The sequence below is a fragment of the Danio rerio genome, chromosome 16 (assembly GCF_052040795.2).
Source record: "Danio rerio strain M-AB ecotype USA chromosome 16, GRCz13ab, whole genome shotgun sequence".
Classification (NCBI taxonomy): Eukaryota; Metazoa; Chordata; class Actinopteri; order Cypriniformes; family Danionidae; genus Danio; species Danio rerio.
Genome location: NC_141036.1, coordinates 58020001 through 58041846, shown reverse-complemented (window position 1 = coordinate 58041846; position 21846 = coordinate 58020001). Strand labels below are relative to the sequence as shown.

At 38.0% G+C, this 21846-nt stretch overlaps 1 protein-coding gene and 1 long non-coding RNA gene across 2 annotated transcripts in view; one reads left to right on the top strand and one right to left on the bottom strand.

Annotated features, from left to right (window-relative positions):
• Positions 1-21846, top strand: part of LOC147840462 (uncharacterized) — a 266074-nt gene that overhangs the window by 95477 nt on the left and 148751 nt on the right. The window lies entirely within an intron of this gene.
• The window catches only part of myom3 (myomesin 3), a 125771-nt gene that overhangs the window by 91174 nt on the left and 12751 nt on the right, over positions 1-21846 (bottom strand). Inside the window, exons 3-9 of the mRNA XM_087287992.1 lie at positions 12135-12239; positions 9425-9578; positions 8229-8386; positions 5908-5997; positions 4333-4421; positions 4132-4176; positions 3-143 (exon numbers count right to left, since the gene is read on the bottom strand). Coding sequence (XP_087144118.1) covers positions 3-143; positions 4132-4176; positions 4333-4421; positions 5908-5997; positions 8229-8386; positions 9425-9578; positions 12135-12239 — 782 coding nt within the window. The remainder of the gene's footprint in view (positions 1-2; positions 144-4131; positions 4177-4332; positions 4422-5907; positions 5998-8228; positions 8387-9424; positions 9579-12134; positions 12240-21846) is intronic.

Here is a 21846-nt window from a genome sequence, read left to right as displayed (position 1 = left end):
ACCATCTCTGTACCAGGTCACATCCTGCTGGAAAGGAAGTAAAGCTGTGGTGAAACTGCATTGGAGAACCAAGTTGTCCCCCTCTTTCACAAAAGTTGGAGGAAATGTGGAGGCCAGCTGAGCATCCGGCTCTGGAACTGGGACTAGAAAACGAAAGAACACTGTAAAAAATCCAACTTGAAAAAAGTTGAAATTCCTTCTTTTTTTTTTTTTGTTGGTTTGTCTAAAATCTGTAAAAATTTCTGTACAGCTACATTCAACACATTTACTAACCTAAATCTAAAACTTCAAGTTAAAAAGTTTAGTTTTGTGAGCAAAACTTTACAAGTTCACCTAAAAAACTTGTTACTTTAAGTTGAGTTAAAGGTGCAGTAGGTGATCGTCCTCAGAAACATGTGCTGTTGTGCTTGTTGAAAGTCTCTTTACACTCCAATATTACTGATTAAAGTAAATGATTTAAATGTGTTTATATGTATTTTATATTCTGGATAAGGCATAAGACTAATAAATGTTCATCCGATTAAAATACTTTTACTTGAGTAAAAATTTCCGCAAGAACATTTACTTGAGTATAGATTTTGTATACTTTACCCACCACCTCTGATTAAGAGAATAAGCTCAACCCTGTTAGACCATGCGCAGGGGTGTAGGCCATATTTCTCCATCCTTGCGCTCATTGCGCCATGAGCTTTAGACTTTGCGCCTAGATCGTTAAAATAGAGCCCTAAGGGGCTGTTCACACTGCAGACAGAAATGTGGCCCAAATCTGATTTGTTTTTTTGCCAACACGTGTGACAGTGTAAACAGCCCTAGCCAACTCTTCTAGTGTTTTTTTGAATATTGTGCTATTAAAGCTTGTTCATAAATGTACTCGTACTGAGTTTAACAGACATCAGCAGAGCATACCTGTCAACCTTCTCGTATTTTACAGTTCTATCCAGCTATCATTCTGTAAAGGTATTTTTCGGTATAAAGCAATCGAATTTCGCAAGCAATCGAATGCTTTCATTATAATGTTACATACGTGCATTTTTAAAGTGACACCTGTTATTTAATGTAATCAAACCAAAAATCCAAATAAATGAGAGATTCATTCGCTGCACTTTAACCAGAATGTTCAAGTTATACAGTGAACAAACGGCTTGTGAGATTTGATAGCTTGATTCTATTTCATTATGATAGCTATTCATTTTAATAAGCTGAACTGTTTGCTAATGGATTTGCTGCTGATGTAAACAACCCGGGCTCATTGTGGAATTTTAGCCACGCGGACGTTTCTAGAGACCACGAAATACGTCCCGGGAGGTATGTATTTGAGCAGTTTTTGTTTTCGCGAATCCGTGAGAGGCCGCTGTGCGCGCTTTTTCGCGTCTCGGACGCCTCTCGGGAGCGCGCGCCGCTCAAGCCCGCGCTGTTCTCGCGTGAAAAGCCGCCGGAGGCTGCTGTACAGCGGCCGTCCGTTCGGCTGACTGGCTGAACGACTGAACGATCGACCGGGCGACCCAGCCGTGCTCCTTCTCCTTCCCTAAACCCAAGCGACGATTTGCAAAAGCCGTCCAGAAAAAAAAAAGCAAAAGCCCTTGTCCAATTTTGACCGCGTTTTCGGATCTCACCCCGTCGCGAACTCGTTCGCTTTTATTTTTTTGGATTCTGTTTTTCATCTTACCTGATTTCAGGAACTGCTCTTCCCCAGATTTGATCCCGGTCGCCGCCGTGGCCAGCTCCTCCTCCCTCTGGGCCTCCGCTCCGCCGACGTAACGCTGCGAGCTAAGCGGACAAACTGGTTGAAGCGGGAAAGCCCTCCATACGGAGGTGAGCCGTCAGCCGGCGAGCGCGAAGAGGAGGAGCGGAGCGGCGTCACACCGCCCCCAGCGTTCGCTCGATTAAAAAAAAAAAAAAAAAAAACGTGGGCAAACGTACCTCCGGCCATGTAAATCCCAGTCTCCAGAAACGTCCGCGGGGCTACGTTTCCAGAATAAGCTTGGGTTGGATGTAAACTTTTTATTTTTTCTTTTGTAAATAATAATAAAAATACTATGTATTACTGACCCTTTACCTGTTTATTTACAATGAGACAGCTCCAAATAAACATAATAGCCATGTTTCTACTGTCGCGCCTGAAGCAAGCGAGCCAGGGCGAGCCAAGGCCAGTGCGCTCACTGTGCTGGGTCCATCCGTTAGTGGCGAGACCACTCGATTTCGATGCTAACAGTCGGTCGGTGAGTAAATGAATGATGAATGAGAACACACAGGCCTGTGCTTATAGATATATAATGTAATGCTAAACAGTAACGGGCTATTTGTTTGTTTCGGTTGTCTTTATTTGAATGGTTTCGTTATGATGTGATGGTGTGCTTTATCTGCCTGACTCCTGCTGAAGTGGGCGGGTTGTGTGACGTTTTGCTTCGGGGGATGTTCTGGACAGGTTTGCATGATGCTCTGCAAGCTGCGCCTGACATTGGAAACGCGACATGATTTCGGCCTCACTGCTCAACCTCCCGGGCGATTTGCCCGGCCCGGCTCGATTAAAGCCCTGGCTCACACTGGCCCGACAGTGTAAATGTGGCTATTGAGTACTTTAGTTTTTTTTTTAAGGGGACTGGGGGTGGGTGGTGGGTGTTTTCACATCCCAATGTTGACAGGTATGCAGCAGAGACACCATCCACACCACTCACAATGAAGAACTCTCACCGGCATCGTTTTCTACAGGAATCAAGTCGTTAATGTTTCAATCCACTCACTTTTAATTACATTTATGAAGTGACAGGCCTTAAGTGGCTTTTGTTCGTGTTCTTCTTGCCTTCGGCAGGCGGAGGAAAATGAAAGAACTCAATTAGGGCACATGTCGCGGGAAGCGTAATGGAAAAAATTGTTCCATTTTCTTTCCAGTTTCAATTCCTGGCAAACTGCGGCAAAGAAAAACACTCGAAAGATGAGCACAAATATTAGTGTAATGAGAGAAATGCCACAGCCTAGCGCAGGGACGACACGCAGGCTCGATCTGACAATGTTAGAGAAGACACTCTGTTTGTTTAGCCATCGCTTTTCAGAGAATTGAGGCGAGATGGAATTAAAAGTAATGTGACACAATTCTGCATGCTCACAAATGAACTGTGATGTTCCCTCGTAGCAGCAGAAGGGCTGTAATGGGAATTCAGAGTCGTCTGAAAATGCTGTAGCTCTATTGGTGACATAACGAAGCCATTTCTGTGCTAAATATGAGCCACCCTGCAATAGTCTATGATAAGGTGTGCTTGAATGTAAAAATGTCACAATGTTTGGTTATTGTGACACTCTCACATTCACACACTCATACACTACGGTTAATTTAGTTCATCAATTCCCCTATAGCGCATGTGTTTGGACTGTAAGGGAAACCGGAGCACCCGGAGGAAACCCATGCCAACACAGGGAGAACATGCAAACTCCACACAGAAGTGACAACTGGCCCAAATGGGACTCGAACCAGTGAGGTGACGGTGCTAACCACTGTGCCATCAATGTATTGTGAGCAATATTAGCAGTTAGAGAATTTCAACCAGAAATAGAAGACCATCAGGGTCTCCTTTGGCATACTCTTATCAGCAAACTACAATTTGGGACATACTAGTTTGATTCTTGTATACTATTTAGGACGGATAGTATGTGAATTAGGACGCAGCATAAGCTCATTCATTCATTCATTTCCTTGTCGGCTTAGTCCCTTTATTAATCTGGGGTCGCCACAGCGGAATGAACCGCCAACTTATCCAGTAAGTTTTTATGCAGCGGATGCCCTTCCAGCCGCAACCCATTTCTGGGAAACACCCACACAAACATTCACACACACTCATACACTACGGACAATTTACCCTATACCCAATTCACCTGTACCGCATGTCTTTGGACTGTGGGGGAAACCGGAGCACCCGGAGGAAACCCACGCGAAGGCAGAGAGAACATGCAAACTCCACACAGAAACGCCAACTGAGCCCAGGTTCGAACCAGCGACCTTCTTGCTGTGAGGCTACAGCACTACCTACTGCGCCACTGTCTCGCCTCGCAGCATAAGCTAATAAATAAAAATAAAATGCAGCCCAGTCACAGAATTGCTCTTACATTTTAAGGGTTAATAAAAGCAGAAACACTTACTAGGAGTAAAGGAGCGCTGCAGCTTGGCCTCGGCCCCTTCATGTGCTGCAGATAGAAGAGTAAAGAGAATAAAACTGAAAGTTGATGTACAATCCAGCAGCTTTGAGAATGAGCAGATGTTACTGATGCAATAATGGTGCAGTTTTGTAGACCAGGATGAGGTCCAGTAATGTCTGAATAATGAGATGAACATCAGCTCACAGTTCACTATCAGTGTGGCGCTGGATGCTGCTTCTCCCAGGGAACTTCTCGCTATGACTTTATATTCTCCGGCATCTTCAGCAGAACATCTGCAAACACAAAACAAAAGTGAACAAGGCCTCGGGAAACTGTTCTGCCAAGTGTGATCTGCATGTAGCTTTCAATTTTTAATGAAAACAAAAGAACTGTTATTTTCCAGAAAATTAGGCAACTATTAAATAAACTAATAGACAGATTTTTTCAGTTTGTTTTAAAATAGGTTATTTATCCCCAAATTATTATTCTAAAAATTCAACTGAACCATTTATATATATATATATATATATATATATATATATATATATATATATATATATATATATATATATATATATATATATAAATAATAATAAAAAAAAATACATAATTTAATAATAATAATATAATCAAAAATAATAATAACAACAACAACAACAACAACAATAATAATAATAATAATAATAATAATAATAATAATAATAATAATAATAATGATAATAAAAACCATAATAACAACAACAACAACAACAATAATAACAATATAATAATAATGATTTGGGGATGGTTAGGAAGCCATGATGGACAGAGGCCAGTTGGCAAATTTGGCCAGGATGTCGGGGTTTATAGTCTCATCCAAAAGAAGGCGCTCACTGAGCAGTATAGAGTCCCCATCAATATACTGGGGCGTTAGGACCCACACAGACTGCAGGTTGAGCGCCCCCTGCTGACCTCACTAACACCATATTATATTGTATATTATATATATATATATACATCAATTATTATAATGTATTTTTTTTGTCCAGTGCTAAGTATTGATTACTTTAACGGGATTTATTAACATATCCTCCAAGTACAGTCAAATTCCTATAACTTTAAAAGTCTAAATGTTTCATTTAAAAAAAAAAATAAATAAAAAAAAAAAAATATATATATATATATAATACACACCCGTTTATTATTATTATATATTATGTATTCATTTATTCATTTTCATTCATTCATTTATTCATTCATTTTCCTTCTGCTATGTTTTTATTTTAGAGGTCGCCACAGCAAAATGAACTGCCAACTATTCCAGCATATGTTTTATGCAGCAGATGCATTTACAGCTGCAACCCATTATTGGGAAACACCCAACCACACTCATTTACACACACGCTCATACACTACGACCAATTTAGTTCATCAATATCACTATAGCGCATGTGTTTGGACTGTGGAGGAAACCTCGCCCACCCGGAGGAAACCCTCGCCAACACGGTGAGAACATGCAAACTTCACATAGAAATGCCAACTGGCCCAGCCAGGACTTGAAGCAACAACCTTCTAAGCTAACCACTGAGCCACTGCACTGCCTCAAGTAAATTACTTAATTTATATACATATGTTTTTAAAAGTTTTATTTTAAGATTTAATTTGTTATTTTTGTTTAATTTCATTTGAAAATCTAAAACTAACAAATAAATTACCAAAATAAACGGCAACAACAAATCAAAAACAAAAAGCTGCCATAATCCCAGTGTAGTGAATGAAGGCAGAGGTTTGCCGGCTCACCTCCTGATCTCCAAGATGTGGAGGCCGAATCTGCTGCTGATCCTGTAGTTCCAGGGCAGCGGCGGCTGCAGAGGAACGTCATCCTTAAACCTGCGGAGATGTTCATTACTGATTTGCTCTGGACATTCAGGCCCCATTCATTCAATCATTCATTCATTTTTTTGTCGGCTTAGTCCCTTTATTAATTAAGTTATTGTTGTATTGTATTATTAAGTTTTTACGCAGCGGATGACCTTCAAGCCGCAACCCATATCTGGGAAACATCCACACACACATTCACACACACACTCATACACTACGGACAATTTAGCCTACCCAATTCACCTGTACCGCATGTCTTTGGACTGTGAGGGAAACTGGAGCACCAGGAGGAAACCCACGAAAGGCAGGGAGAACATGCAAACTCCACACAGAAACGCCAACTGAGCCGAGGTTCGAACCAGCGACCCAGCGACCTTTTTGCTGTGAGGCGACAGCACTACCTACTGTGCCACTGCCTCGACCACCGGAAATGGATCGAAATGCTGACGAGGCTGTTTTCATTTTAAAACGCTGCTGCTGTGTGTCAGTGTAGATGGGAGAAATGGAGACATCTGAAAACAGAGGCGTGGCTACAGACATTCATCCATATGATTGGGGCTTTTTCCTCAATATTAGATAGCCTATACAAAGTTCAGTACTGCCTCCTTTTCTTGTAAGTTTAGACTTGGCAAGTTTGATATGGAAAAAAAACTCCCGAGGACACCTCGGGTAAAAACAGTGTACTTCGCACCTCATTCGCATCACCCTGGCTACATTGATTCATATACATTGTTCATGTACATTGTTTTTATATCTTAACAATTTAAATGAAAACATGATATGTGGAACTGCCTATTTTCATTTTGATATTAACTTAACAGACACTAAGAATGTTGAGGCATCACATAGCTACATATTTAAATGACCATCATCATCACTGTACGCACATCTATAACCAAACAGAGCCTCTAACAAAACTGCCTACTTTTACTTTCACTCTCTGTTCACTTCACTCATTAACTTATCTTTGCACTCAGCCAAAGCGCGGTACCTGAGAATAAGTAATGGATTTAAAAGACCAAAGAGTCGTTAGATAAAGACAAGATGAATAAAATATCACGTTTAACAACTATAGTGAGATGAAATCCAGCGGAAGATCCTTGATGAACTGTCTGATGTGCGCTGCTCTCACCTGGGGAGCTGTACTCAAAGCACCTACTGACTGCCTGAAGATTAGATGCGTGCATACGCTGCAGTGCATGCCAGAGTGTGTGTGTGGTCAAGTGAAGTGCGTTTTCAGCAGTCATAAATAGAATACTATAAGAAGGAGAACATCATACTTCAATGTTCACCTGCTCTTTTGTCTATGAAGGTATTGTTGTCTCTTTGCTCAGCTCACCTCTTCATGTCTTCAAATGTCAGTGGTTTGTTCACGTTACACTTACAGTCACATATAATCTCAACAAATGTACACAGTCTGAGCCGATAGGAGCGATGGTAATTAGTTCACCTTTCAAGTCTTCTGGTTCTTGAGTCGTTTGTTCATCATGTAACAGAATGACTCAAACCCGAGGACTCGAGAGATGAACGGATCAATTCTTTTTCCGGCTCTAAACGCGTATGATAGGCCCGTGATGAACGAATGACTCAGATCCGATAGAGGACTCGAGAGGTGAACTGATCAATTCTTTTTCCGGCTCTAAATGCATATGATTGGCTTCTGCCTTTCCGCGATGAACGACTCAAAAGACTTGAATGAACGATACCACCTGCACAAATGTGCGCACGCGCGGATGACCGAATCACTCCCTGAGAGGACTCGTAGTTCCCGAGTCATATTGAAGATTCGTTCAAAATGAACCAATCGTTCTTGAACGACCCATCACTAGTGAATAGAGAGTTGCTCAGAAATACTAAGTGAACTGCCAGTGTGGACGTGGATTGTTTTCAATCTAAAACGCTGTTTTAAAACTAAAAGGTATTAGTGTAAATGAGGCCTCATGCTGTAACAGGGGTGTCAAACTCAGTTCCTTGAGGGCTGCAACACTGCATAGTTTAGATCCCACTCTGCTTCAACACACTTAGCTGTAGGTTTTCAAACAAGCCTCAAGAATTACTTTAATGAGGTGTAATTAATTAGGGTTTAAGATAAACTGTGAAGAGCTGTGGCCCTCCAGGAACTGAGTTTGACACATGTGAAGTAACCGAATTCAACACCTACACTGTAAAAACAAAATACAGTTATTTTTTTCAGTGTACATCAGAGCCTTCAGACTGTGGCATATGTGTGTGTGTCTCACCAGGTGATGCTGGGATCAGGGAAGCCCTGCACAGAGCAGGAGAGTTTAACATCCATCCCGCACCACACCGTATGAGGACGCAGCGGCACGCTGAAATCTGGAGCCTTCAAGCTCAAATCCTGCACATGCTTCAGGTGCTGCGCAGCTTTTCTCTCCGCCTGCACACATTTCACATTTACATCCAGTTATTCAGCACTTGCTGAAGTTGAAGCTGAGTTTCTAATTAAAGTCAAGTAATTTCTACAATCTTTTAAAGGTTTTTAGTTTTATTTAACTCCTACACCTTGTCCTAACAACACTAGACAAGATAACAGCAATAAGTAATTTGTCTGTCCGCACCAAAACCAACGCAACATGACAGAAGCATTTAAATACCAGCTACTGCACTCCTGACAAAATAGTAAAGGGTTGGGAAATAAAGGGAATGTAGGTTTGTCCACTGGTTGAGAGTCTGAGTTTGTGCAACACAGGCTCATTGTGAAAATGTACCCCTGTATACATTTCTGGAGAGCGCAAATTATGTAGCCAGAGGTATGTCTTTAAAAGGAACATTATGGGACGGTATGACATTGCTAACGGCTTGCTTTCTTTTGAGCTACCAGCTGACCGCTTACCTCCATGTGGACGGCTTTTCAACTGTTTGCCCAGTGGCTATCCACATACGTCGGCGGATATGAGATGCAGAGGAGTTGACTGCAAAGACAGGGTTCGAGTCCGTCAAAGAACGGTAACAGAAAAAAAAAATAAACAAGTAAAAAGCAGGGTGAGAATGTGGTAAGATCTGAAAATGTGATAAAAATCAGACGGCTGTGAGAACTTTATTTTTTCCGAATTGTTTTTGAAACACAATCGGATGGGTTCAGGGAAGGGTTGGGTGGGGGTTTCGATCGGTCAGTCAGTTGTAAGCGTTCTCTAGTGGATTTACGTGAGCACAACAGGCGCGAATGGTACTTGCTAGAGAAATTTGAGATCTGAAAAAGTGTAGACAGCGGCCTCTGGTGGATTCGCACTGCAAAAACACGTAGCTCCTGGGACACATTTGGCACTCTCCAGAAATGTATACAGGGTTTTCAGAACGAGCCTGGGTTGAGTTTGTGGCTGGCTGATACATTCAGTATAGGTTGTCTGCAATCATGTGGTTCAATTTGGATTAATATGCTGGAATTCTCTGAAATACCCATCGCTCACTCTCTCACCTGACTCCTGAGAGCTGATCGGTTGACCTGCTGGCGAATCAGATGCTGGTTTCTGATCAGTCCCACCTCCATCTTCTCCAGCTCATTTCCAAACAGCGTCCACTTCTGACGTTCTTGCAGATCCTCAGCGCACATGGTCTCCTTCAGAGCCTCCCTGCGTGCGCACGCACGCACGCACGCGCACACACACACACACACACACACACACACACACACACACACACACACACACGCACGCACAGATAAATATCTATCATAGATAAATAAAATGAATGAATTTTACTACAATAATGAAGAACATGTTTGAAAGATACACAACAAACACAAGACCGCAGTTTTACAGTTCAGTCACTGGATGTGTGGCATTTTTTTTTCCAGATGGGTTTCAGTCTGCACTTGTCTGCAACAAGAATCGTCAGCCAAACCGGTCCAGGGTCAAGCTGACAAACAGGATTAAAAAATCCTGGCGAGGAGCAACAAGAGCTGGTTTACAGGTGAGTGTGAGATCGAGATCAACACATCTCTGCTCTGCATCTGAAGTCTGATTTACTGACTGACCTTTTCTGCAGGTTTTCCCCCTCGCCGTGACCGTGTTAATGTCTGCTCTGAACAGGATTACAGGATCGCGACTAAAGCGGCTCTCGGCAGGAGCTCAATTGCAGGTAAACCCGTTAAGCGTGAGAGGAGCATACAGGAGACGTGCTTTTTCCCATGATGCCGAGCGCAGAGAGCAGACAGCGGTTTAGTTTAATTCTCAGGTCACAGTTGACTACAGAATCATGAATAACGGGAGCACAGTAAAGAAAAGTCAGCTGAACTAAATCCTAAACTAGGGAAAAGCTTGTGTTGATATTTAAAATGTATTATACAAAAAATGAAAAGCACACGGGTTACATAATGAATGAATGAAAATAACTAGATATTTTTTTTGGAATTTATGGGTCTATATTTTGCTAAAAATGTCTAATGGGAATTCCATAAATAATGAATGAATAAATGAATATATAAATGAAAAAAAATGAATGAATGAATGAATGATCGAATGAAGGAATGAATGAATGAATTAATGAAGGAATGAATGAATGAATGAATGAATAAATGAATGAAAAATTAATGAACAAATGAATGAATGTATTATACAAGAAATGAAAAGCATGTTGGTAAAATAATGAATAAATTAAAATAACTAGATATTTTTTAAATGTAAAGGTACATATTTTGCAAAACAAATCGAATTGGAATTTCATAAACAATGAATGAGTTAATGTAAAAAATGAATAAATAAACAATGAATGAATGAATGAAAATAAATGAATGAATGGATTATACAAAAAAAAAAAAAAAGAAAAGTACATAGGTAAAATAATGAATAAGTGAAAATAACAAGACCTTTTTTGGAATTTAGAGGTGCATATTTTGCAAAAAAATCTTATGGGAATTTCATAAACAATGAATGAATGAATTAAAAAAACATATGAATGAATGAATGAATGAAATGAATGAATGAATGAAAATGATTGAATGAATGAATGAACAAATAAAAAAAGACAAATTATCAAATGAACAAATAAAAATGAGCTAAACTAAAAACTGAACGAGGGAAATGTTTGTTATGATATTCAAAATGTATTATACAAAAAAAAAAGAAAAGCAAAAGGGGTAAATGAATTCATTCATTCATTCATTAATGGAAAAAGAATAAATGAAAAAGGATATATTTAGATATTTCTGAATTTTTAGGTACATAATTCACATTTAACGCAAAATGGGAGATCTATCAAAAATATATAAATAAAAAAATACAAAAAAAAAAAGAATGAACAAATGAATAAATGATTGAGTGAACGAATGAACAAACAAAACTGAACAAATAAAAGAACTAACTGAAAGAACAAATTAATGGACAAACAAACGAATTGAATGAATAATGAAATTAATAAAAGAATGAATCAGCCCTAAAGTATAAATGAATGAACAAACACGTGAATGAATGAACAAACACAATTTAATTAATTGAATTAATAAATAGAGACATAAACAAATTAATGAATGACAATTAATTAACAATTATAATAAACAATAACAAACATATATAATAAGCAACTGAATAAGTAAACAAACAAAGACTGAACACATGAATGAATGAATAAATGAATGAATGAATGAATGAATGAATGAATGAAAATATTTCTATCTTGACATTTTTAGCTACAAAATTCACACCAAAAATCTAATGGAAATTCCATCAAAAATGTACACATAAAAAAATAGAAAAAATAGAACAAACAAATGAATGGATGAACAAAACAAATGAAAAAAAATGAAAGAACTAATCAAATGAATGAATGAACAAACACATGAATGAATGAATGAATGAATGAATTATTAAATTAATGAAGAAACAAATGAAACACATGAATGAATGAATACATGAATGAATATATAAATGAATGAATGAATGAATTAAGAAATTATAAAATTAACGAATGAACAAATGAATAAGTATAATAAACAATAACCAATAAATATATAAACAAATGAATCAATGAATGAATAAATGAATGAAATGAATAAAGGAATGACTGAACATACTTCCGAATAAATGAAAAAACAAACATGTGAATGGATGAACGTGAATGTACGATTGTAATAAACAATAACAAACATATATAAACAAATAAAAGATTGAATACATGAATGTGTGTAGTACCATGTCCTGTGACGAGGGAACTTGGGTCCAGTCAGGATCTCTTTGACAGACATGACGTCACCAGGAATGATGGGATAGAATTCACCCAAGGAGGCTTCTTCATCACTACACACACACACACACACACACACACACACACACACACACACACACACACACACACACACACACACACACACACACACGAAGATAAAAGCACATCAACACCAGTGAAGCTCAAACACCAGTCGAATATGGATAGATTGAATATTGTTTATATTGAAATTTGCTGGAAGAAAAGTCAAAAGCATTCTGGAAATTATTATTAATTATGTTAGCTGTGGTTTTACTTTTTGTATGAAATGTTTTAATTTTTATGTTTTTTTTTTTTTAGAAATATGTTCATCTAATATTTCACCCCAAAACCAAATCAAACACAGACAGACCAATCTCTCTCCCTCAACACTAGTGGGCGCTGTGAGCATAAATCAGCCTCTGTCAGTGTACATGCTTGAACGATCGTCCAGATTCTGAATTGACTGCACATTTCTTCCTCAAAGCTCCTGTTGTAAGAAACTGATGAAACAATCCTTCATACTTCAACAAGTTTCAGATACAGCATTTCATGCGCTGTTCCTCCATTTCACGCAGCCGGCAAATGTGTAAATAATACATATGTGACAGGCTCTTATCTGCTGTAATGTGTGTGAAGGAGCTTGCTGAAAAGAGACAAGCAGAAGAGTTTCTGACAGACAGACAGTCATGATGATGTGTATGTCACTCTGTCAGTTGCTCCGGCAGCTCTGGGTTCACACATGGAAAATACTATAGTCAATTATAGTAAATGCTGCAGTGTTTTAAACCATTTTCCATAAACGTGTTATAGTATTTACAACCCTTTTCTATAATACATGCTGCTGCATACTGTAACTATAGAAATCTGTTTAACTATCACAAACACTGTAGTATACTTTAGTTTTTACTACAGTAAACTGGTGTATTGTGGTATAATATACCCTGTAGTAGTGGTAAACTACAGTATTAGGTCATTTGCTTATATTACTATAGTTGTTATGTTATCATGACAACTAATGAATCACAGCACCAGATAAATTATTAGTTGTTGTGTTACCATAGCAACTATAGAATCACCACAACAGTTCAATTATTATAGTTTTTGTTACCATAGCCACTATAGAATCTCCACAACAGATCAGTTACTAGTTGCTGTTACCATAGCAACTATAAAACCCTCACAACAGATAACTCACTATAGTAGTTATGTTACCATAGCAACTAAATAATCACCCCAATTCAATTATTATCGTTGTTACTGTAGCAACTACAGAATCACTACAACAGTTCAATTAGTATAGTTGTTACCATAGCAACTATAGAATCACAACAGCAGTTCAATTATTATAGTTGTTACCATATCAACTACAGAATCACCACAACAGTTCAATTACTATAGTTGTTACCATAGCAACTATAAAATCACCACAACAGACCAGTTACTATAGTTGTGTTACCATAGCAACTATAGAATCCTCAAAAAAGATCAATCACTATAGTAGTGGTGTTACCATAGCAACTATAGAATCCCCACAACAGATCAATTACTAAGTGTTTTTACTATGACAACTATAAAATCATCCCAACAGATCAATTACTACAGTTATTGTGTTACCTTGGCAACTATATAATCACCAGAACCAAACAATTACTATAGGTGTTGTGTTACCATAGTAACTATATAATCACCACAACAGATTAATTAATATAGTTGCTGTTACTATAGCAACTATAAAATCTCTACAACAGATCAAATACTGTAGTTGTGTTACCATAGCAACTATATAATCACCACAACAGATCAATCACTACAGTTGTTGTGTTACCATAGCAACTATAGAATCTCTACAACAGATCAATTACTGTAGTTGTGTTACCATAGCAACTATATAATCACCACAACAGATCAATTACTACAGTTGTTGTATAACCATAGCAACTATGGAATCTCTACAACAGATCAATTATTTTAGTTGTGTTACCATAGCAACTATATAATCACCACAACAGATCAATTATTACAGTTGTTGTATAACCATAGCAACTATGGAATCTCTACAACAGATCAATTATTGTAGTTGTGTTACCATAGCAACTATATAATCACCACAACAGATAAATCACTACAGTTGTTGTGTTACCATAGCAACAATATAATCTCTACAACAGATCAATTATTGTAGTTGTGTTACCATAGCAACTATATAATCACCACAACAGATCAATTACTATAGTTGTTATGTTACCAAGGCAATTGTAGAATCACCACAACAGATCATTCACTAGAGTTGTTGTATTTCCATAGCAACTATAGAATCATCACAGCAGATCAATTACTACAGTTGTTGTGTTACCATAGCAACCATAGAATCCCTACAACAGATCAATTCAAATACTAGTGTTGTTCAGAAACACTACAGTAGTATTTTTTCTTGCGAGTCTCTCACCTCACAAAAACTCTTTCCACATTGTTGTCAGACATCACTGTTATTGTTGCTGACATTGGAGATTAAGAATATATTGTATGAACTAAGTGCAACAGTCATTTCCAGAAGTAAAAACTATACCTGGTTTATTCATCCTCATACGGGAATTAATTTTTAACAATAACCACATAAATATTTCAAGACAGACGTACTGTGAGCTTTTAAGGTTGCTAATCTAAAGTATAAGTCTTTGTGAAAGCCTTCAGTTTTCATTATCTCAACTTAGTTTTACAACAACTGTGTTTGACAGCTAAATTCATGCTGCAAAAACAGACTATATTACCCATGATGCTGTGCAGAAACTTTTTTTTTACCCAACATGTTGACATTTTATATTCCAAAATGTTTTTTGAAACATTAAAATAGACACGTTAACAGATAAATATAAAATTATAAGACATTTGGACGTGGACCTAAATTTTATCTTTAGGCTGTATTGTATTTAATGAGTTATTTATTTATTATTCATATGAACTATTTACCAGTGTCATTACAGTGTATTAAAGGGATAGTTCACACAAAAAGTCAAATTCACGCACTATTTTCTCGCCTTCCAGTGGTTTTAGACCTTTATGAGTCTTTTTTGTTTCTGTTAAGCCCAAAATAGCACAGAAGATATTTTGAGGAATGTTGGAAACCGGTAACTATTGACTTTCAAACAAATATGGAAGTCAGTGCTTCACATTTTCAGGATTTGTTCAAAATATCTTTGTTTGTGTTCAGAAAAAAAGAAACTCAAACAACTAAAGATCTGTGACAAGTAAAGTTTGAGTAAATAATAACAGAATTTTCGATTTTGAGTAAACTATCCAACCCAGGCTCATTCTGAAATGAAGTCCCGTGGACGTTTCTTGAGACCGCGAATTATGTCCCAGGAGGTATGTATTTTTGCAGTTTTTGTTTTTCGCAATTCAACGAGAGGCTGCTGTGTGTGCTTTTTTGTATCTCAAATGTCTCTCGGGAGTGCTGTTCGCGCCCGCGATGTTCTCGCGTAAACCCACCAGAGGCCGCTGTTGAACGACCGTCTGTCTGACTGACTGATTGACTGAGTGACCGACCAATTGACTGACCCACCCTTCTGCTTCCCTAAACCCAAACAATTTTACCGATTGACCCGCCCACCCGCTTACTTCCCTAAACCCAACCGACGGTTTACAAAAGCCGTCCAGAAAAAGTAAAGCTCTCATCTGATTTTTACCACGTTTTTGGATTTTACCACATTCTCACCCTGTTATTCACTTGTTCGTTTTAATTTTTGGTTTCCGTTTTTGTCTTACCTGTCTTCTGGAAATGCTCTTCCCCGGACTCAAACCCGGTTGTCGTCGTCATGGTCAGCTCCTCTCTGCGTCTCAAGTCCACCGAACAACACAACGAGCTAACTGGACAAACTGGTTGTGGCGGGAAAGCCCTCCACACGGTGGTAACCGGTCAGCCGGTAAGCGCCAAAAAAAGTCATCATACCGCCCTGTAGCGTTCGCTTAAAAAAATAAAATTCAGCCATACGTACCTCAGGCTACTTAATTTGCAGTCTACAGAAATGTCCATGGGACTACGCTTTCAGAACGAGCCTGGGTTGAAACTATCACTTTAAAACACATGTCAAAGCTCTGCACAGTTTAAGCCGCAGTCACACTGCACTTTTCTCCCAATTGACATCCATTTATACGCAATTGAATGCAGCAGAACGAAAATGGAAGCTTGTGAGACAAGTTTCGCATGTCTTTGCGTGAGAAAGTTCAAGTTTGGTGAACTCTGATGTGCAAAATTACATCATGTGATTGCATGAAAATAATCAAAGATCAAAACATGACCTCTGTACAGCAATTTAAAATATAGAGCAATCGCTCGCTTTCTTAACATCTAATCATATTGTTTTATCCCTCCTCACAGCCTTTGCTCAATACTTTGTTGATGCCCCTTTGGCAGCGATTACAGCCTCAAGTCTTTTTGAATATGATGCCACAAGCTTGGCTCACCTGTCTTTGGGAATTTGTGCCCGTTCCTCTTTGCAGTACCTCTCAAACTCTACCAGCTTAGATGAGAAGCGACGGTGTGCAGCCATTTTCAGATCTCTCCAGAGACGTTCAATAGGATTTAGGTCTGGGCTCTGGCTGGACCACTCAAGAACATTCACCGAGTTGTTGTGAAGCCACTCCATTGATATTTTGGTGGTGTGCTTTGGGTCATTGTCCTGCTGGAAGATGAACCGTCGCCCCAGTCTGAGGTCAAGAGTACTCTGAAGCAGGTCTTCATTCAGGATGTGTCTGTACATTGCTGCATTCATCTTTCCCTCTATCCCGACTAGTCTTCCAGTTCCTGCTGCTGAAAAACATCCCCACAGCATGATGCCAACACCACCATGCTTCACTGTAGGGATGCTTATAGCCTGGTAATGAGCGCTGCCTGGTTTTTTCCAAACCTAACGCCTGACATTCACACCAAAGAGTTCAATTTAGTCTCATCAGAGCAGAGAGTTTAGTTTCTGATGGTCTGAGAGTCCTTCAGATGCCTTTTGGCAAACTCCAGGTGGGGAGTGTCTTCCGTCTGGCCACTCCTCCATACAGGCCTGATTGGTGGATTGCTGCACAGACGGTTGTCCTTCTGTAAGGTTCTCCTCTCTCCACAGAAGAACGCTGGAGCTCAGACAGAGTGACCATCGGGTTATTGATCACCTCCCTGACTAACGCCCTTCTCCCTTGACCACTCAGCTTAGATGGTCGGCCAGCTCTTAGGAAGAGTCCTAGTGGTTAAATATCTTCCACTTACGGATGATGGAGGCCGCTGTGCTTATTGAAACTTTCAGAGCAGCAGAAATGTTTCTGTAGCCTTCCCCAGCCTTGTGCCAGGAGACAATCCTGTTTCGGAGGTCTACAGACAATTCCTTTGTCTTCATGCTTGGTTTGTGCTTTGACATGCACTGTCAGCACTGGGCCCTTATATAGACAGGTGTACGCCATGTCCAATCAGCTGAATTGCCCACAGGTGAACTCCAATGAAGCTGCTGAAACATCTCCAGAATCATCAGTGGAGACAGAATGTACCTGAGCTCAATTTGAAGCTTCACGACAAAGGCTGTAAATACTGATGTACATGTGATTTTCAGCTTTTTATTTCTAATGAATTTGCAACAATTTTAAAAGCTCTTGTTTTCACATTGTCATTATGGAGGATTGTGTGTAGAATGTTGAGGAAAACAATGAATTTAATCCATTTTGGAATAAGCCTGTAACTTAAAACAATGTGGAAAAGTGAAGCGCTTTGAATACTTTCAGGATGCACTGTAAATAAAACAGTAATATTGACATTTGAAATAGTTTTAATTGCTTTAAATACAATCAAACTAAAATAAATAAGACTTTCCCAAGAAGAAAAAATATTATAGGAAATACTGTGAAAATCCCCCAGCTCTACTAAACATCACTGAGGAAATATTTGAAAAAGAAAATGTACATTTCACAGGAGAGCTAATAACCTGAAACAACATTGCTGTGCCGTTCATGTCATCCCACAATTTCAGCAGGATTTAAGGAAAAACAGTCAACACACACTGAACAAAACGTTCAGTTCACAAACGACTGTTATTCAGCATGATCAGTGGTTAGTCCAGTGTCACAGAAGCAGAAGTACATCTGTGTGTGTGCGGATGTAATGCACGCCTGACAGCCCAACAAAAGAAAATCGGGAAGTTATTGGGACTAATTGTGTAATATGAGCTGGGGTTCAGAAGGAGAGATTACTTCAGCTGGTTTTCACTTTGACTGACAAATAAGCCAGAAGAGAAGTTCAAGTAACTGAAACGAAGCTTTTGGCAACAATAAGTGATTGCATGAGCCGTAAACAAAGCTTTCTGCCAGTTCATGACCTGATAAAATACACTCACTCACTATGGTTTTCAATGGTTATGTGGGGCTAAAATACTCTAATGAACAGCTTTTTTTCTAACTGCATGATGCTGCATTACACATGAAAATAAATAAACTACAGTATTATACTGTAAATATTAGAGCATCCACAACACTTTATTAATGAATGCTACAGCAAAAGATAATGAACTGATAAACTGTAGAATTTATTAGTTTTACTGCAGTAAACTGTGGTATACACTCACCGGCCTCTTTATTAGGCACACCTTACTTGTACCGGATTGGATCCCTATTGCCTTCAGAACTGGTTGTAACGAGTGTTTGAGTTACTGTTGCCTTTATATCAGCTGGAACCAGTCTGGTCATTCTCCTCTGACCTCTGGTATTAACAAGCCATTTGCTCCCACAGAACTGGTTATTAGGTAATAAGCTACCATAACTTTATTAGTTAATAAAAACTAGGCCCTCACAGTATCTGCGCACACAGAAATCCTCAGATCTTCAGCTCATCATTGAGTCTATTCATCTGTGCAAATGTGTGTACATTTACATTTATTCAGATATTAAAGTAATTTCAGTAATACTATTGACTAATATGAACATGTTTATAATATTTATTTATTTTACAATACCATTTGTACAGTAATATTTTCTGTCTTTCAGTAGATATATTATACGCGAGACTTGCTTTGTTTACCAAATAGGTGGATCTAATTGGATTTGCATTGTAAACATTACATTTTTTTTTAAAAGGTGTTATTTTTATTTCATATATTACATTTTTAGTTACAATACTCCCAAAATCATTCCACATAAATCAGCAGATTTCTTCCAAAATTCTTCATAAATAGCAAAAAATGTCTGCAGATTATGTCTGGCCCTACTAAAAATGAACCCTTGTGCACTGTTCAGATTTACTCTGCTTTTGTTGTGTTCGGGATGAAAACATCCACTAAATTAAAATGCATCACATAAATATTTGTTTAATTTTTTTGCATGAATCTATTAATTATCATCAGTCCTGATCAAAACTACTCAATATTTTTTTTAAACTACAGGATTTTTACAGAAATATCATCACTGATTTGGTGAAAAAAAGCACACAAAATGACGCATTTTCAATTTGAAAAGTAATTGTGAACTGGATTTTATTTTCTAAGCTTTTGTTGCACAGGCCCATCTAAAGGGTTTATGGTGCCAACTGATTATCAACAGTAAAAATGACACGTTTTGCCTCTTTCCGACAGGAAAAACCACCGACAATCAAGAATGCATGACTATATGCTGTCATGATTTTGTAGTCAAGAAAATATGGTTATAATGGAAGTCGATGAGGCAACAGCCATGAAGAGTAAATTAGGGAGAAAAAAATGAAGATTAATCAAAAACAACGCATCAAAGCAAATATTGTTTCACATGGCCAAGACTTCCACAGAAAGAAATCCAGTCCACAATTTTTTTACAATTTTAATTATATTACAATTTTTTCACCAAATCAGTGACATCCTTTATGAATTTGGCAATTAAAGAGTTAAAACTCCTCTAATTTTCTTAGCAAACTAGTAGTTTTGATCAGGACTGAGGTTGATGAGACAAAAAAATTATCTGGTGCATATTTACAGCAGTTTAATTCAGTGGATGTTTTCATCCTGAACATAACTAAAGGGGTAGTCAATTTGCCCAGAGTGTATGCTGATTTTTTAAAAATTCAAAGCGTTTTCTCAAAATAAGATTTGTCAGCAAAAGACATTCTGCTAGTTGAAACACAGAGACATTTGTGGCCAGACTCAAAATGACCCAAAGGTGGATGAAAACAACCCAACAGCACACAAGGGTTAACTACTGTAGTAACTAATACTGTACCTTTCAACAGTTCAAGGTATTATATATAAACACTGTTAACCTGCAGTTATATAGCATATAACAAGACAGAAACTCAGAATTCAAAATAAAAAGTCAGAATTGGTAAATGTACATTTCAGAATTAAAAAAAAAAAAAAAATTAAAAAAAAAGTCAGAAATGCAAGTAGGAAAATTTCTTGTTCAGAGTAAAATCAGAAAAAAATCAGAATTGGGAATTATAAAATCTGATTTTTAAGAATAAAATTGTGAAATGTAAGAGAAAAGTGTCAGAACTGTGAGCTGAAAACTCAGACTTTTGAGAAAAAATTCAATGTACAAACTACGAGATTTAAACCCTAGATTCAGAGAAATAAAATCAGCATGACAATAAGTTAACTCAGAATTTTGAGTTAAAAAAAGCTAAAATCATGAGGAAAAGGTATTTGTTAATGGTCCAAACATCAGGCACATTTAAACCAAGACTTATTAGTAGGGCCAGACAGAATCTGCGGACATTTCTGGCTATTTCTGCAGAAAATTTTGTCAAAAATTTGCAGATTTATGAGGAATTAGTTTTGGGAGTTTCATAAATAAAAATGTAATATATGAAATAAAAATAATACCTTTCACATTTTTATTTAATGCTTACAATGCAAATCCAATTAGATCCACTTACTTGGTAAACAAAGCAAGTCCATCTTATATAATCTATCTACTAAAAGTCTGTATTGCAAATAAATCATATGAACATTTTCATAATAGTCAATTAATATTACTGAAATTAAAAAAAGGATAAATATAAATGAACAAACATTTACACAACTAAACAAATAGACTCAGCAATGGGCTAAAAATCTGTGGAAATCTGTGTGGGCCTACTTATTAGCTGTGCATTTACTGAATGAGGACTGTGCTATTCCAAGAACTGATCTTTTATTAATCATTTTTACTCTGTTCATGTCATTTCTTCTTTTCTTGGGTATGTAAAGCACTTTGAATTACCACTATATATGCAGTGTGTTCCCAGCTAGGAAAATTCATGTGGCTCAAATCCGGCCCACACCAGATACTTACATCTGACCCACATATCACATGGAATAATGGCACTTGGGGGGTCCGCTCCTGTTTGCCGAATCTGGGCCACAATGAAGACATAGCAATATCGCATATCAGCCAGAATTCAACCAAATGACCTAGAACTGACCCTTTTCTATGCCACAGTTTGCTTTTACTCTGGCTCAGATCCGACCCACACCAGACACTTACATCTGGACCACATACTGAATAGAATGATGGCTCTAGGGTGGTCCGATCCTGTTTGTCAGATCTGGGCCACAAATAAGCCAAAGCAATACCACATATCAGCCAGAATTCAACCAAATAAACCAGAACTGACTCTATTCTGGGCCACAGTTTGCTTTTATTCTGGCCCAGACCTAGCCTATTACTTATTTAATCATATTATTT